At 31.5% G+C, this 17206-nt stretch overlaps 3 protein-coding genes across 5 annotated transcripts; 1 reads left to right on the top strand and 2 right to left on the bottom strand.

Moving 5' to 3' along the window:
- Positions 1-410: 410 nt before the first annotated feature.
- On the bottom strand, positions 411-5007 carry LOC138932560 (SAP30-binding protein). Of its 2 annotated transcripts, XR_011446785.1 has the most exons (3): positions 4864-5007; positions 4156-4282; positions 3992-4082 (listed from the first exon to the last, which is right to left on the bottom strand). XR_011446785.1 is itself a non-coding variant. In XM_070294488.1 (2 exons), the coding sequence occupies exon 2, from the start codon at positions 4094-4096 to the stop codon at positions 2915-2917; it is 1182 nt and encodes a 393-aa protein (XP_070150589.1). In that variant the 5' UTR covers positions 4097-4282; positions 4864-5007; the 3' UTR covers positions 411-2914. The 2 variants fall into 2 exon arrangements, 1 of the variants encoding a protein (XP_070150589.1); XM_070294488.1 differs by having other exon boundaries at positions 411-4282.
- A 288-nt stretch (positions 5008-5295) lies between these two features.
- Positions 5296-16987, top strand: Sdhb (Succinate dehydrogenase, subunit B (iron-sulfur)). 2 transcript variants are annotated; one of them, XM_070293776.1, is made up of 8 exons: positions 5296-5405; positions 5766-5896; positions 5990-6133; positions 6315-6510; positions 6618-6719; positions 7080-7202; positions 7301-7407; positions 16772-16987. In XM_070293776.1, exons 1-7 carry the CDS (start codon positions 5361-5363, stop codon positions 7391-7393), a joined length of 834 nt encoding a protein of 277 aa, XP_070149877.1. In that variant the 5' UTR covers positions 5296-5360; the 3' UTR covers positions 7394-7407; positions 16772-16987. The 2 variants fall into 2 exon arrangements, with proteins under 2 accessions (XP_070149877.1, XP_070149876.1); XM_070293775.1 differs by lacking the exon at positions 16772-16987 and having other exon boundaries at positions 7301-7608.
- On the bottom strand, positions 6998-16792 carry Nos (Nitric oxide synthase). The gene is made up of 15 exons (XM_070293774.1): positions 16759-16792; positions 15249-15393; positions 14235-14371; positions 13979-14141; positions 13799-13890; positions 13408-13549; positions 12264-12403; positions 10171-11780; positions 9919-10088; positions 9410-9620; positions 9222-9309; positions 9019-9143; positions 8615-8760; positions 7934-8125; positions 6998-7801 (listed from the first exon to the last, which is right to left on the bottom strand). Exons 2-15 carry the CDS (start codon positions 15351-15353, stop codon positions 7694-7696), a joined length of 3429 nt encoding a protein of 1142 aa, XP_070149875.1. The 5' UTR covers positions 15354-15393; positions 16759-16792; the 3' UTR covers positions 6998-7693.
- Positions 16988-17206: the final 219 nt, after the last annotated feature.

Below are 17206 nucleotides of genomic sequence, written 5' to 3'. Positions count from 1 at the left end.
GTTAATTATAGTCTATGGCATAGACTATAATTAACATAGAGGCACTATATAGTTATAAGCATAGACTCTATGCTTATAACTATATAAATGTTTAGATATCCATACATTTTTATTAAAAAGAAATCAATTCGAAATTTGTCGATTCGAACAAGGAATATTATAAAGAATTAAAAAAAAAATAAAATAAAATAAAATAAAATAAAATAAAAGGAATATTAATAATGCATTGTGGTATTTCATGAGATAGGTGTAGTGGTAAATTTGAATAAAAATTTCTATTTTTCCATACGCAAAAGTATTGAAAATCTCAAAATCCATATTGAGAAAAACATTCTGTATTAAACTATTAATCAATATAAGAGAAAAAGAACACACAATGCAAGATAGATTTATGTATTGTATATTCCATACTCTCTATTGACACATGAGCGTGTATATACAAGGAGCTTTTCTGTGAAAGATTTTTTTCATCACTTTTTTTTTAAATATAAAAATGAATCCTTACTAATTTGCAGCACATGTCTTATACATTGGTTTGTAATCATTAACACACACGAATCCCTCATTTGTCTGACGTGCTGAGATTTAATATTTAATTACAGGTGTTTCTGTCAGAATGTGATCTTGCTTGATAAATATGGTATGTAAATGTAACTGCAACTGATGCCTGATACTCATAATTTATACGTTCAGTAACAATTACACACATTAGATTGATCAGAAAAGTTGTTTTACTTTTTTTTTATTATAATGTAATGTAAAAAAAAAAAATTTTTTTTTATCAATTTAATATAATGTTTAAACATTATATTTTCTCTTTTTGAAAAAGAAAAGAAAAATGCAATTATTAGTAACATAGCTTCATCAATTTTTCTTATTAAAAAAGATAATAACAATGTAATTCCTTTCTTTTTCAATTCTTAACTAATATACATATCTTAATTATAAGATCTTAATAATATCTTAATTAGAAATATTGATTAAGTTTGGTTTGCACATTGTTTGTTATAAATACATGTATAATAGAAAATAGATACTAATCATATAATTGTAGATGTGAAGTCAAAAATTTAAAAATGCTACGAAGCAAGAATCGACAGAAAGGAATCTAAACAAAATTTAACAATCATATAAGTTTCTAACACAATTTCTTTGGAATTCATTTATTAATTACAATTTTTAGTTTTATGCTTTTGGATTCTCACGTTTATTTTTAAATTTTTACCTGTTTTAATTCTGGATATTTACTCGAAAAAAAATTTCCAATCAACAACATTTTTAAACCCTTGAATTCTTAAACTTAATAACACATATATATATATATTAATATATGTTTAAATATTCACACAAATCTTTAAATTACACTGCATTCAGTCATTATTCATGAAATCATTGTATGTTCCACACACACACACACCCACACACACACACACGCGCGCACACACACACACACACAAAACATACACAATTATTGTTCCAAAATTCTAAAATCATTATTATCCTATTGCAATATTCTAATATATAATTCTTTTAATAATATCTAAATTCTTGGATTTGCTTTCTATAAGCTTTGTTTGCACTCACATCATTTCTAAGTCCTTTAATTTTTATATCTGCGGCTTTTCATACATAAATTTTCTAGATCTTTGAACATCTTATGATTTTAACTCATTAAAATTATTCTATGTCTTCTCCAAATACCTTACATACTAATCAAGAGGACTTTCTAAAGAGCTCTGACAATCAAAGGATCTAAGTTCACAAAACTCCAATTCTTCTTCTCTGTATATATCTGCTGTATAATAGATCATATTTTTAATTGGAATATTATTTATAATATATTTACGCTTTAATTTATGATTGTTTCTTAAATATATCAATAGCTATGTTTTTAGATCTTTGAATTCTCAAATTTATAGATTCATAAATTGTGTACTTCCTTTTTTATTGTTAGACCTACCGCTCCTTTTTTAACTTTTTGATTTCTATAACTTTATTTTTGTAAGTGCTCAAGCCTAAGATAAATCTTATATATTCCTCGTAATACAAGAATTTAGATATAAATAGATATATATCTCGATTTACAAGGATTTAAAAATACAAAAGTTAAAAAATTCTTTTTCGAGAATATAAATTTCCAGAATGTTTTCTTTCTCATTCAGTTCGATATATGACAAACTTACTTTTATTGCAAACAGAAAATAATGTTTACAGTCAATATTATTTACAGTATGTTTATTTCGCAAATGGATTTTCATCAAATAAATCTGTAGATTCTTAAATCCTTTTAGGTTACTAGTTGGCTGGATTTTCTTGATCAAGTATTGGATTTTTACATTTTTGGATTTCTAATATTCCAAGGATATTTAAGTTTTCTTTTCAGTTTTATAAACTTTTTTAGATACTGAAATCTTTAATTATTCTTAATAATTTTAGATTCTTTAAACTTTTAATTACGTGTGTTTATGTTTTAATATTTCTCTTAAGTTCTTAATTTCACAAGAGTCAAACTCTTGTTTAACGATTTAACAATATCGAGAATTAATTTGATCCGATTTTCTTTTGCTGCTATGTTTTTGTAATATATTGCAAGTTAAAAACCTGAAAATTCAAAAAGTAAATCCAAGAATATAGAAATTTAAGAATCCATGAATTTAAGAATTCAAAACTAAAAGAATTGTAAGATCTGATCTATAGATAAACTGTAGATAATATTTAATGTTGATATTATTTAAAATTCATCTATAGATACCAATTCCAAAATGCAGTTCAAAAAAAGAATTTGACAACCATCCAAGGATTTAAGTCTTCAGAAACGTACAGGATCGCGTGATCCTTTCCTCATAACGAGAAGAGGATGATCTTTCTCTTTTAATGAATATTATTTACACAGCATACACATTTACACGATATGTTATAATCTCTTTTTCGGCAACGAGCCAAAGGCCGATATAATGGTTGGTTTGGTGCCGGACGACGCGAGGGTCGTCAAAGTAGGTTGTGCGAGGAGCACTGTGGGCTTGGCTGTCGCGGCGGCAGCGGCAGCAGCTGCGACAGCAGCGGCGGCAGCAACACCGCCGGACGCCACTTGGTCCCACTTACTTTTTCGTTTCTTAGCGTCGTCGGTTCTTAGCGATTCCTCGGCGCCACTGCCGGTGGAGCTGTTTGGCCGTTTTGCAGTGCCGGATACGATCTCAATCTTCGTTTTCTCTTTACGCGCCTTCTCGAGTTTGTCCATTTCCGTTTTCTGCACTTTGGCGAGTTCCTCATAGTACGAATCTTTGCTCCATTTGAACGGATCAAACCTATCCGGCGGATAGTTGGTGCCCAGTTCGTTGATGCTACAAAACTGAATAAGTTTCTCATAAATGGATGGATTCCGGAACTCCTTGCGCTGCTGGATCAATGTGTTCATGTCTAGCCCATCACTCTCCATTTTCCGATATAGTTTCGCAATCTTGTCCTGCAGTTCGGCGGGACATTGACCCGAGGGTTCCGATGGTATCGTCACACCGTAAGGGTCCTTGGTTTCCCCGTTATTATCTGAAAGCAATTCTCCGGAACGCGAGGAAGGCGACCGACGCTCAGCGCCGCCGCCGCTGCTGCCGATGGCGGTGACGGCAGTAGCAGTGACATTAGTGCCAGTGGCGGTTGCGACCGGGAGACCGTTCTCCTCGGGGCGACCTTCCGCGACCGTCGCAGCGATTGTTGCGCTCGCCGTCATTAAGGACGGTGCCGGTGCCGGCGGCGACGGCGGCGGCAACGCAGCAACAGCCGCCCCCTCATCGTCCTCGGAGACTACCGTGTCGTCAAAATAAGAGACCAATCGTTGCACCTTTGTAGCCGCGCCCGGCAAGTCGCTACTACCGGCAGACTTGCCGACGACGGGACTGTGCGAGGCTGAACGGCCTCCAGATATGGGACTGGTGCCAGATCGGGCCTGGGGCTGACGACCGACTTGGGCATTATGCGGGGCGGCCCCCTGGGGAGTGTTCGAATTCTCCTCCTGCAGGCGCTCGTCTTCCACCCCGTCCTCGCCCTCCGAGTCGGTATAGGTGGCGTAGAGAGATGCCAGAGCAACACTTTGTACAGACATGGTTAGTTGGTTTTGAGTGCCCGCTGTGCTACCAAGCAATATTTTGTGTGGGAACTCACCGGTCTAGCGTTGCACAGCCTGGCCCAGCGCCCAACTGTGCCACGTGAGGGCTTTAGAGGCGCGGGGACAGGAAGGCTTTTATGGGCCCGATGGGCGCGTTGAGCTTTGGTCGCTTTTAGTACGAACCTGAAATTAGATTACACATACATACATATTTATCATTATAATACATTATATTATATTACATTCGCAAGATTAATGTTTTTATATATTAAATGACATAAAATATACTGGCAAAATTAAATTATCTATTTCATTTATATTTTTGTTGCGTTTAAATTGAAAAATTATATGAAACGCGTATTCAACAATCTTTTATAATATTACATTTTCGAAGATAGATAGAAAATCTATTTAAACTCTAAAATATGTTTCAAGATTATTATTATATTGCTTTTAATGGGCAAATTTGTATCCATTATACCTACTTTTCTTTTCCACAATTCTCTGGCATGAATATGAACTAAATCTCTATACAAATATTTACTCATTAAAATTATTTCTAAAATTTCTCATGTCAATTGCAATACAATCATTAATTATAAAAACCAATAAATAAATAATAATAATATTAACAGAGAAGCAAAATTAAGTAGAGATCATCCGATTTGTCTGTTTGAGGTCAAACTGACAAACAAAATGTAGGTTAGAATCTAACCAGATCACGATAATTGTATTGCTAGCGACGAGAAATTTTTTCCACTGACCTTAAACTTTCAACGTCCAGGAATACCGCGTACAATTTAAATCAGTTTGTTTGCACATTACACAATCAATTCTTAATATAATTGTAAATAAATATTCAATAAAGAGTGCAAAATTTTAATTCATCATCGGTAACCATCGGCGCGTTCCTCCCAAAGTTCCCAAGATACTTTGCGTTCGTTATGTCCATAAATATAATAATACATATAGAGCAATTTCTTTATTTCATTTGTCGCAAGCTCTGACAGACATACTGATTGGCTATTACTGCAAGAAGCTTTTGAAACCCTAGATATTTCCTATTCGATAGCCAATCGGCACGTCGATAAACTGGCTACTATTGGCTATCGAATAGAGAATAATCATCGAGATTCTATTCTATCAATAGGTTCGACAAACTTTATCATACTAGCCTGATGGCTGATGGATCAACGCGCAGATTTTTAGTTACATAATGCAAGTATCATGAGTATATGTTGATAGAAAGTTACTCGCGAAAATGGTCGTGATAACGCCGTATACTTGCAGAAATGCACTTCGTCAAGTGAGTATTTTTCGAAGAACAAGAAAATCATTATTGATGATTCAAGACGTTATGTAATTTTTCACTTCATTTTTCATATAATTTTTTTTCATTTAGTGTAGTGCAAACTACAAGCACTTGTCAGCCTTGAAATAAAGAGCTTGTAATTATTAGAATGTCATAATGTACATGTTGTTTTTCTTACTAAAAAACTTTAAATCTTTATCTGTAAACTAGAATTTAATACTAAAATAAACCAGTTTAATAATCAATAAAAAACTATTCTTTGCAATAATATGTGAATTCTGACATTTCAAGGTATATGTGTTTGTATGTTACATATTTCTGTCTAATTTAGTATCAGTTTTTTCAATTTTATAGATCAGAAGTTTGCACACTGCAGCAATTCAAAATGCTGAAGCCAGATTAAAGACCTTTTCAATTTATCGTTGGAATCCGGACAAGCTTGATGAAAAACCATATATGCAGAAATATAAGATTGATCTGAATACGTAAGTATCTCATTGATCAAATTAAATATTTTTCTGTAATTTTATTAAATTATGTAGTTTTCATTTTTTGCATTTTATATATTTTTTGTTTAGTTGCGGGCCGATGGTGCTGGATGCATTGATTAAAATTAAAAATGAGGTTGATCCAACTTTGACATTCCGTCGTTCTTGCCGTGAAGGTATTTGTGGATCTTGTGCTATGAATATTGGAGGAACAAACACACTAGCATGTATTAGGTATTGCGTGCATTAGTACATACATATGTAATGTTTGTGTTATTTAATTATTGAAGATATAATTTATAACCCTGAGTGGGGTTTCTATTTCATATGTAAATTAAATCTTACATATAAAAAAATCCACACTACTATAAAAATTAATTAAACACAAAAAATAGAGTAAAATTATATGTTTTAGCAAAATTGATAAAAACACAAGCTCATCATGTGACATTTATCCCTTACCACATATGTATATTGTCAAGGATTTAGTGCCAGATTTAAATAATTTTTACGAACAGTATCGTAGTATACAGCCTTGGCTACAGCGTAAAGATGCAAAGAAAGTTGGTAACCAACAGTATTTGCAGAGTGTAGAAGATCGCAAAAAATTGGTAAGTAAGCTTCTTTGTCAGCAATATTTATTTGATCTTTCATTTTGATTATAGTCATTTTTCTTACTTAAAACTAAATACATAATCTAAGCTTCTTTTTGAGACAGGATGGTCTCTACGAATGTATTCTCTGTGCTTGCTGCAGTACTTCTTGCCCATCTTATTGGTGGAATGGTGATAAGTATTTAGGCCCTGCAGTACTTATGCAAGTAAGCATATTTTAATATTATACATATAATTTTAGATATTGTATCATATAATAGAATAATCCATCCAATACTAGGAATTTAGACAAAAATGATACAAATAAAAAATACTTTAAGAATGAAATAAACACATATATGGACCGAAATTAAATCACAAGCATATAATTATTATCTTTTGAACAAATAATGTTGCACATTTATATCTCTAAAGATAAATTCAATTAATATATATATATATATATATATATATATATATATATAACATTGCTTAATGCAGCTTTATTTTCATTTGGAGTTTTGATCTCATAAAATATTTATATAGTTTTTTTTTTCTAATCTTTTAACTATTATTATTTTCATTAGGCGTATAGATGGATTATTGACTCGCGAGATACTCAAACAAATGAGCGTTTGGAGAAACTGAAGGATCCATTTTCAGTTTACCGCTGTCACACAATCATGAATTGTACACGTACTTGTCCAAAGGTAAGTTTAATTTACTATTTCAACTTATTATTTGAAAATTTGCAAAGTTGCATTATATTGAAACACGTTATATTAAAACATAAACTTTTTTTTTATAGGGTTTGAATCCTGGAAAGGCGATAGCGGAAATAAAGAAATTGTTAGCTAATATTAGTCAAAAACCACAACCAGAACTTACAGCGACTCCATAACTAAGGAAAGTCAGGTAAAAGCAATAAGTTCAATATATATATATATATATATATCCGTCTTACATTATACTACGTGTATAGCAAATATATATAATCAGTGTAATATACTTCGTACAATCGAAGATGTGCAGATCTAGTGGATAAAATATTTTAGCAATCAAAAATTCGCTGTTACACTCTATCTTTAAATAAAACAGATTTCCTACCATGTGGAACTATGCAGTGCAGTAATTATTAATTATTGATGCAATAGCACAAACCCTCAAGTAGAAGTTACCGTGCTTTGTTAGCTTGATATCTTCACGGTTCAGCAGCCATTCGAATCCTAGCAGTCTCACGTGATCGATTATGTACCTCAGCCGTGCGCAATGTTATGCCAAATATGTCTTCGTGATAGCGATTTTCATCCTGAAAGAGAGAGAATTATTCCACATAAGTGGAATAATTTATATCTATGTAGCAAAGCTGTTATTTGATATTATATACTGTGTGTATAAATATCAGATACAGTCAGAGAAGAATAATGGATGAAAAATTTACTCTGACTGATAACATGTATGCTTCAACTTCCTTATCCGTCATTTGGCCATGCGTTTGTATAATTTGTTTCAATGTTTGATAGACATCTTCCGCCATTGTGCAATCTCCACAAACATAGAAATGTCCGCGCTCATGTACCACCATTGTGTAGATCTGAGATGCTTCCGCTTGAATCAAGTCTTGCACATAAGTCTAGATAAAATTCATATAAAATGCAACTTTAATTCATGTTATATCATTATAAATCATATCTGTTATTTTATAAATTTGCCTATTTATCGTATTTATTAATTATTTTGCATTATTGATAAAATGAACTAAAGGGAACGATTACATCGCGATCAAATGAACCTAAGAGTTTAAGGAACATGGATACAGATAAAGTTCAATATATATTTACGGATCTGTTTTGATTCCATTGATCGAGATTTTGTTTTGCGAAATTCAAGTGTTTATAAAAATCTGTTAAGTTATTTGTTGTGTTTGCAAAATGCTTGGTCTAAACAAACTATTCTTGAATTTTAAATGAGTATAGCTTTCAAAGATTTTATTTGAAAGAAAGAATTCGAATGTTTCAATATATGGAAGACTCAAATTTCTTAGAAGTTTTCTGTCTCCACAAACTTTTTCTTTCTAGTTATTTTCTTAGATATAAAGAACATAGATGTGTGTGTATTTTACCTTCTTGATACCAGGCTCTCGGGATAATGCTAAAAACACTTTATCCAAGACACCAGCGTTCAACATTTCTCTCTTCTCTTGTCTGTATAAATCCAAATTTCTTTGACGACAGCCAAAGAACAGCCAAATCTTTCCAAACGTTTGATCTGCAAATGTTTTTAAAAAATAACTTCCGAAAAGAATTGTTTTCAAGATTTAATAATCGATCTCAAACAATGATTATATAAACTATTTATAAATGAGACATATGTATTGGATAGCCGCTATTTATACCATAGACAATTACTTAGTGTTTTTGTAGAAATGCATATGATATATATATATATATATATATATATATATATATATATATATATATATATAACTAATAGATGTATATAAGAAAAATATATGTATATATATACCCGGTTGACGTTTCATCTGAGCAAATCGATGATGCCAAAAACCTCGGAAAGGAGCGATTCCCGTACCTGGGCCAACCAATATTATTGGTGCTTTAGTTTCCATCGGCATATAAAAGTTTGGCGCGCTTGAATATTAATCAATAATTATATATTTGAAAAACCTTCATATAACGTTTAATTAGTGAAATTTTGAAATAGTTTACCTTCGCACAAATACATATAGCATTTCCCCCTCGGATATCTCTCGCAGATAATTGGAGCAAACGCCAAAATGTACTGGTCCAGAACCGTCTAGAATCAATAATTAAATTATAATTGGAGATTGCAGATGTATATGAATCATAGCGTGAATGAAGAAAATGAAAACAAAAAAAAGAGAAGAATAAGATACTTTGTGTTCGGTATTGCACCACTGCGACTGTTAGATGTATTTGCCCTTGGTGCACGGAAGGAGATGATGAAATACTGTAGAATCTCGGCTGTAAAGGTGTTAGATGAAACAGAAGCAACGGAGCATATGGAATCACGGATGGGAATTCATCCAGAACTTCGGCCAAGTTAGGATACTTCCAATGTCGCCAATCCTCATAAGCCGTCGGATCCTATTTCAAAGAGAATTCTTTTTTCAAATTTTATACTATGTTTTCTTGCAGAATATTTTTAATTAAATTAGAGTAAAATAATATATTTTTAGAGTTAAAATGCGTGTATAATAATGTTAAAAATTTTACGTATTAATGATATTTGAATAATATATATTTTTCAAATGAATATATTTTGAATATATTTTTTATTTTTCGAATATTTTTAAAGTTAAATCTTAATTCTTTTAATTCTTTAAAAATTTTGCTTCGACCAACAAAGCTACATTTATATACATTTACGTATTTACATATTTACAGAGGTTAAAAGATTTAGTTGCGCTTGTTCTTTCGGGTTCGTAGCAATCGAAGCGAAATATCTTAATAGATTCGGCGTAGGCGGCGTCGTGATATCCAAAAATCGAGTTAACAGCATCTTTAAGGAATTCGGTAAATATCTGTCATGAGATATCCATGTTTTTACAATGCCTAGAAAAATCATTATTATCAGTTATATGATAATAGAAAAGAGAGAAAGAAAGAAACAAAGAAAAATGCATTTAATCAACACCGTTAGGAGTATGCGCTTGTTTCTGCATTTGGAGCTCGATCGATATATTAACGTCAAAGGTAGACTGTACACGTCGCAAGATTCTCTCTACAAGTTCTGCTCGATTGCACGCAAATACACCTAAATGATCCCCAGGCTTATAAGAGATATCCATGCCCATTATGTCATCCAATTCCAGGAGCAATGTCGTTCCACTGGATTCATCGCCGCTCAAGTTGGTCCTTCGCAACAAATTGCACATCGTCACGTTTCTGTTGTGGCATTTGCTTAATGCTTTATCGATAGGTTGCGGATCAGTCTCCACGAAACGGACTGTAGTCGCGGACAATGCCTCGGAACCTAGGGATTGGGCTACTTCCGCCAACGTATCGTCATCATCCAAACAGAATGTTTCGCATGCGACCGTAAAAGTATCGGCTGCCCACTTCCGGAAGGTTTGTTCCTGCCCGCACATTTCATCACCCTGAGCCAAGCGAGCCAATCGTTCTCCGCCCAATTCGCCCAACAGGTTGTCGACGTAACGACCGAATGCGCAAAAATTTGGATATGCGGATGAGCCCAGCGCGAACACGGCGAACCGGACATTGCTGAGAGGTCCAAAGGTATCCTCAGTCTGCGAATCCGTCGTAGAACCGCGCAGAGAATCCAATCTATCTAATTTCTTCGATCCACTCACTTCCGTTTGGCTATTGGCCTTGATAAATGACTTCGAGGTCGCCAGATTCACTTTATCGCTGTTAACGATGTAAGCATCGTTCATCTTCATCGCGTATAAATTCTGCGCGAAGACTTCTCCGTTTTCCGGCGGGTCGCCATTCCCGAAAGTGGAAGTTACCACTAGCAATAGAGCCTCATGTTCTATATTACTGATATCGTAATCTGCCATCGAAAGTACCTGAGAGTGAAAAGCATGTCCTAGCAATTCGTTCAATTTTTCTGCATACATCTGGGAAGTACCTGTTTCTGTACCGAACAATACGGTCGCTTTTATTCGACGTGACAACGCTCGTCCGAATAACTTGGATGTAAACTTCACGGCTCTCGCGATTTGCTTAAAATGAAATTTCCGTCTTGGTTTCTTCGTCGTCGTTTTTTTGTCGCGCCCCTTTTTCCATACGTGAATCTTCCATGCTGGATCCTGGTTATCGTAGGAAGGTTTCAAATGATAGAGCGACATTTCCTGGTGAAATACCGGCGTTGCGGATCCAGATATCGGTGGTACAATCCACAGCCAATCTGAGGGGCATCCGTTTCGAAGACGCATCTCGTTATCGAGATGTTTCATGAAAGATTCCGAAGCCGTATGATGATCCACGATCGTCACATTTTTTATCTGAAAACTATGCAATACTGCGATGTTAGCTTCCACCATTGCTTTGTCCTTCCATAACGATGTGGCTGTCCTAGTGTCTAGGCCCATATTCGTCGCTATTGTCTCGAGCATGTTATATCTATGAGCATCGCATAAATCTCTGCAGCCAATCTCAGTGCCCATGTACCAGCCGTTGAAAGGCGCCGCGGTGAACACTAAACCTCCACAATCGAAAACCATTCCAGACACAGCCGGGATAGCGAACCATTTGAGATCCAATTTCTCAAACCAATCATACCTGTTATCCAAATACAACGCAAATATTATCTCTTTATAGAGTTATGATATAACTGATGCATAACTCTTGAATTTAACAAGACAAGTCCCCGAGTGACATTTTATTTCAGAAAACAGAAAATTATTTATCTATATCATAGATAGATTTGTCTATTTTAAATTGCATTTTTTTCCTTTTTATCTTTTCTCTTTTATCTCCGCTTATTTTTAAGAGTCTAAATAATATGTTTATATATCATGATGCATAAAATTAAAGTTCTTGATTTTCCAATGTATTTATATTGAATTATGATGCCAGAAATGAGAAATCATATAGTTTGGAGACATAATTTAATATATAATTAAAAAGTGCCTTTGCAAAAGACGTGAATAAACCTAATATAATAAATAAGATCAACGTAGTAATTCAATTTATGTAATAAATGAATATTAATTAAAAATATGAATTTAAATTTTTCTCTGGAAACTTTTAACAACTACTTACGTAGGATGACTTAAGTGTACTTCGAGTACCAGATCGCTAGGAATGTCGAAATAATCCGGATCGTGTCCATTGGCGGATAAAAGAAGCGGTAACAAGTCAAATTTAGTCCGCTTTCCTTTCCATCCTAATTTCATGCAAAGCTGTTGAAGCAAAATGTTATTTTTATTACATTACTTTCGAGATGTATTCCTTATAGAGGAGATTTGTGTTTTAAAAAGATAGAATATTTTTCGATTTTAGATCGTTGACAAGTTTAAGGTCTAATACGATCATATGTTATGATGTCTTTAATAATAATATTTCAATATCGAATATCTTGCAAATTCTTCTATTTATCAATAAAACTCTTACATTATATTTGAAATAATAATTAAAAATAAGATTTTTAATTACGTTTTAATTTTATATATTTATGTACATATTATACTTATGTGTACATACTGTTAAATTTATTATTTATATTTATTATATATATATTTTTTTATTTAAATTATGTTACATTTAGTTACGCCCAATTTTAATCTTAATTCGTTGTAATATTTTAGAATAGTAATTTATTTCTATTCGTGATAACTCCGATATATAACGCTCGATATTCTTTGCAATGATGCCTAACATTGGAGTCATCAATATTAATCTTATCAATATAAGAGCACGAAACAATAGCTGTTGATCGACACGTTGAAACAACGAGTTTGTCTTTTATAGCCGAGACCGCCGAGACAATGTAAACGCAATGATTTTCATTATCAATGTTTTTCAGATGGGATATTTATACGAGCGCGAATATATTATATTCCTTTCTCGTATCGAAGAATTAAAAACTTCCCGCTATAAATGAAATATTCTAAGTTGCTTATCGGAATTATAAAGCTAAATGTCTTTTTGCAGAGAAGATGTCATAAAAGCCATTATTTACGGTAACTTGTAACATGCGCATTAAAATAATCTCATTTTGTTCCACAATCCTAATTCAATTTCATTTAGTCTTTTCAATATTTATATCAGAAAAATTAAATTTGACGTAAGATGCGTGATATTCAATATCAAATTTAATAAGACACATTCGGTACAAAATAAACAAATACAGAATTTTATAAATATGAATATGAATATGAATATAAATATATAAATGCATTCTGACCTCCGTAAATTCTACGGTACCAGGATCTCCAATAATAGTGCCATCTGGATTTTTGTATCCCGCATAATTAATTAACTGCTGATTCCATACCCTGTAATCGTGTTTTCCATCAGTGCGTTGCGGAAATACTGTTATTGCTGATCTGAAAAAATATTTAAATATCCTATAGCAAAAATTGCGCAGATAATTAATATTAATTTTATTAAAATTTGTAATATTTATGTATTAAATTTAATTAAATTTATTTTTAAAAATTGATTTAATATTAAATCTAAATTTTTTTAATATTTTTCAATGTAAAAGTGCGATTTAAGAAATAATCATATTATTATTGTCTTCTAATTAATTAATTAATTATTAATTAATTATTAATTAATTAGTTATTTCTTACCTAATGTTTCCTTTATTTGTAGCGTACTTGATATGATTGCACAAAGCCTCGAACATGCCACTTGTAGTCGTAACATAGCGGCAATCGAAGACCTGAAGATGTTTATTTTACAAACAAATTAACAAACGTACATAAATTTTTCTCAAATATGCATGAATGAGCGTTTTGAAAAATATAGACCTGTAGTTTTGACCATTGTATACGGCCGATGCATCTTACGGCGTTTCGCCAAGCTACTTTTGCACCAAACACCAATTCCGTTTCTGTTAATTGATATGTACCAGTGGAAAGCACTTCCTTCTGCACACTTTCCCAACGTGCGCGATGAGCATCGCTATTTAATCTATATTAGTCACAAAGACAAAAATGCGAATTTGAAGAAAAGTGCTTGTAATATGTATTATAATTTGAAGAAGTCCACACAACACAAATATACCTTCTGATGGAAGTGAAATATTGCTCCAGAAAATCTTTTGCGTGGATTAAGACTTCTTCTTTTGTACGTGGCTCGGTTCCATGAAGCGGTAGCTGCATTATGCTACCGAGACATTGTTGCCTCGTGCAAAGAGTATTCTATAAAAATTCACTTAACATTATTTTTATTTGTTTCAACTATATGCTTCTTTCGTTATCACTTTTATTATTAAGATATGCGCTGAAAGTTTCAATAAAAAAATTTTTAAAGTAACTTGTTATTATTGACATATAATTGAGAAAGTAACGATTTTATATTAAACAAAAAGAAGGAAAATACAATTTTTTCATACAAACTTCACTTTGTTTTTAAGAAAATCAAGCTTGATAAAATCAGACAATATATCTTCTGTTATTTTTTTCAATTTTGACATTTAATTTTGAGATTATAATCTTTCTTCATATTGTTTCATTTGTCAGATTTTTCGAAATTATGATTTTTCGGGACATAATTCTATTTTTCAAATGTTAGTCTTATTTTTCTCAAAAGACTTTGTATGTTTATTAACAATTTTTAATTACATAGATCATAGATAATTCATAAATCATCTAATGCATCATAACAGCGATGATCAAAGTATGAATAAAAAGAATCAATATCCTAATTGAGCGTATAATAAAAATAAATTATATATATATATTTAAACATAATTAAAACAAATATAAATCCACGGTACTTATCATTGAAAATCAAGCAAGCTAAAAAAAAAAAAAAAAAAAAAAAAAAAAAAAAAAAAAGATAATATTTTATTTATGTCAAGAACTAGATTTTCTTTCTTATATACATAAATCTCTATAAGAAAATTTTAATTTCCATATTTTTAAATCTTATAATTACGTTTTAATACGTAATCAACTTTTTTCTGATTGTATCACCGATAATAGACTATTATGTATTATTTATGATAAAGAATAATCTAACATTTCTAGTTATTTGTTATCAATCTTCAAGATCAAAAGATTTTTTTAAAAATACCTCGGCATTTTTTACGTGCAAAGAGTCGAATGCCTCCGTCTTGTCCGCGAGATTTTTTAATTTCGTAGGTTTTTTTTGTTGAGATGTTCCGTCGTGATCCTTCATCTTGTATCCACAAGTGTTTAACCGCTTGTTGCTTAACAAACTGGAGAGAAGAATGACGATAAAGAGGAAAAGATGAGTGGATAGAACACAGAGATGACACAACGTAGCATCTCACGTGCCGTCATCTCACATGCGCCAGCATGCGCAATATTGATCCATTCCGCTTGTCCTCGGAATGTTACGGAATCGATCAACAGATAATATTTTTTGCGTTAAAATGAAAATTTGGAGCAGGAACGCGGTCTGTGCAACACATTAATGTCTTACACATTCATTAGCAGTATCATTTTTTGTAATTTTTTTCTAATAATAAGTTACAATAATAATAATAATAATAATAATAATAATAACAATAATATATAATAATAATATATAAATATATATACATGTATATATGTATATAAAATTATGATCAATAAATTGCAATCAGTTATAAAATAGCAAGAATTAATTTGTCAAAGCTCGAAATAATTAGAAAATATATTTTTCATGCTTTAGCTAATTCAATTCAATTTACTAATTCAATTTAGTATTAGTCGATTACTTTATGAATTAGTCAATTTTTACATATGATCATAAAACAAACAAAAACACACACACACACACACATATACTAAAAAAATAGGGAATACTTTTTATACACTAAAAATTGGGCACAGAAATATAGAACAAAGATAAGAAAATTTTTTAACTACCGATAACGCGTTAAAGTCGAAATTTCAAGCTTCAAAATGCTTTTTTAATTTTTTGTCTACGATAATTTTTGCCGAGTTTTAACGGTTTAAAAATCTAGACCAATTTTTGGCGTATAAAAAGTGTTTCCTATTTTCTTTGAATAGTATATTATGTCTGAAACTGAATAACCAAAGTACAAAAAATATAATTTTCAAAAGTCTCGAATTTTGAGTAATCAATTTTCTTTCTTTCTCTCCTCTCTTCTATATTCTTTAAAATTAATTTTAAATTAGTTTTAAATTCAACACACTAATATCTACAGTGTATAAATAAGAACAATATATTGCATAACTTAAGAATAACAAATAAATATCTATACATGTAACAACTATTGATGCATTTGGTAATAAATTTCAAGAAAAATATAAATTTTTGCTATATATATATGTGTGTGTGTGTGTGTGTGTGTGTGTGTGTGCTTACAGAATATATGAGAATATTGTACAAAACTTAAGCTCTTGGAAAATTAAATAAATTTAATAAACTAAATATACCTTTATGAAAACAGTAATTTTATGGACTTATATTAATTTTAAAAATTATACATTCTAGTAGTTTTTCTGAAGAAATAAATTAGATGAAAAATAAATCAAAATACTATATGTTAAAAAAAAAAGTAATTGTTAAACATGTCTAAAGCAAAATATCTTGTAGCAGAAATATAGCTTACGATTCTTTTTCAGCTCTCGCCACGCACGTCAGTTTGTGATATGGCTAACCGAACACGAAGTGACCGCTTTCTACATCGAAGCTTCGTGCTTTAACCGACAGAGTCAGTCAAAATAACCATTCGATTCGCTCTCTGGTCGTAATTGTCGAAGGAAAATCAACTTATATATAATACTATATAAATCATATTACAATATGAACCACATATTATACCAATTAGTTCACCAAAAATAAAAACATCTAAATAATATTTAAATTTTTAAATTTATATAAAGAAATATCAAAAATATAATTTTTGCATCTATATAAATTTGACAAAACTATAATGGATACAGATCATTCTTCCAGGATCATTATTTTTGAAACTCAAAATCAATGGTAATTATCTTTTTATTTCTCTAATGGAAAGAAATTAGATATTTATCTTAGATATTCATATTTTATGTTTA

Source organism: Polyergus mexicanus, unplaced genomic scaffold (assembly GCF_030449975.1).
Source record: "Polyergus mexicanus isolate NDT 795.1 unplaced genomic scaffold, iyPolMexi1.0 SCAF_4, whole genome shotgun sequence".
NCBI lineage: Eukaryota > Metazoa > Arthropoda > Insecta > Hymenoptera > Formicidae > Polyergus > Polyergus mexicanus.
The sequence above is the reverse complement of the archived record's forward strand: the minus strand, read 5'-3'. Positions and strand labels throughout refer to the sequence as shown.

Coding starts and splice junctions, on each gene's coding strand:
- Sdhb (XM_070293776.1), top strand. CDS start 5,361: ATGGTCGTGATAACGCCGTATACTTGCAGAAATGCACTTCGTCAA. Junction 5,406..5,765: donor GCAGAAATGCACTTCGTCAA/GTGAGTATTTTT, acceptor TCAATTTTATAG/ATCAGAAGTTTGCACACTGC. Junction 6,134..6,314: donor AACACACTAGCATGTATTAG/GTATTGCGTGCA, acceptor TATATGTTTTAG/CAAAATTGATAAAAACACAA.
- Nos (XM_070293774.1), bottom strand. CDS start 15,353: ATGAAGGATCACGACGGAACATCTCAACAAAAAAAACCTACGAAATTA. Junction 9,310..9,409: donor GGTGCAATACCGAACACAAA/GTATCTTATTCT, acceptor TATTGATTCTAG/ACGGTTCTGGACCAGTACAT. Junction 8,761..9,018: donor TCAGATGAAACGTCAACCGG/GTATATATATAC, acceptor AAACATTTGCAG/ATCAAACGTTTGGAAAGATT.
- LOC138932560 (XM_070294488.1), bottom strand. CDS start 4,096: ATGTCTGTACAAAGTGTTGCTCTGGCATCTCTCTACGCCACCTATACC.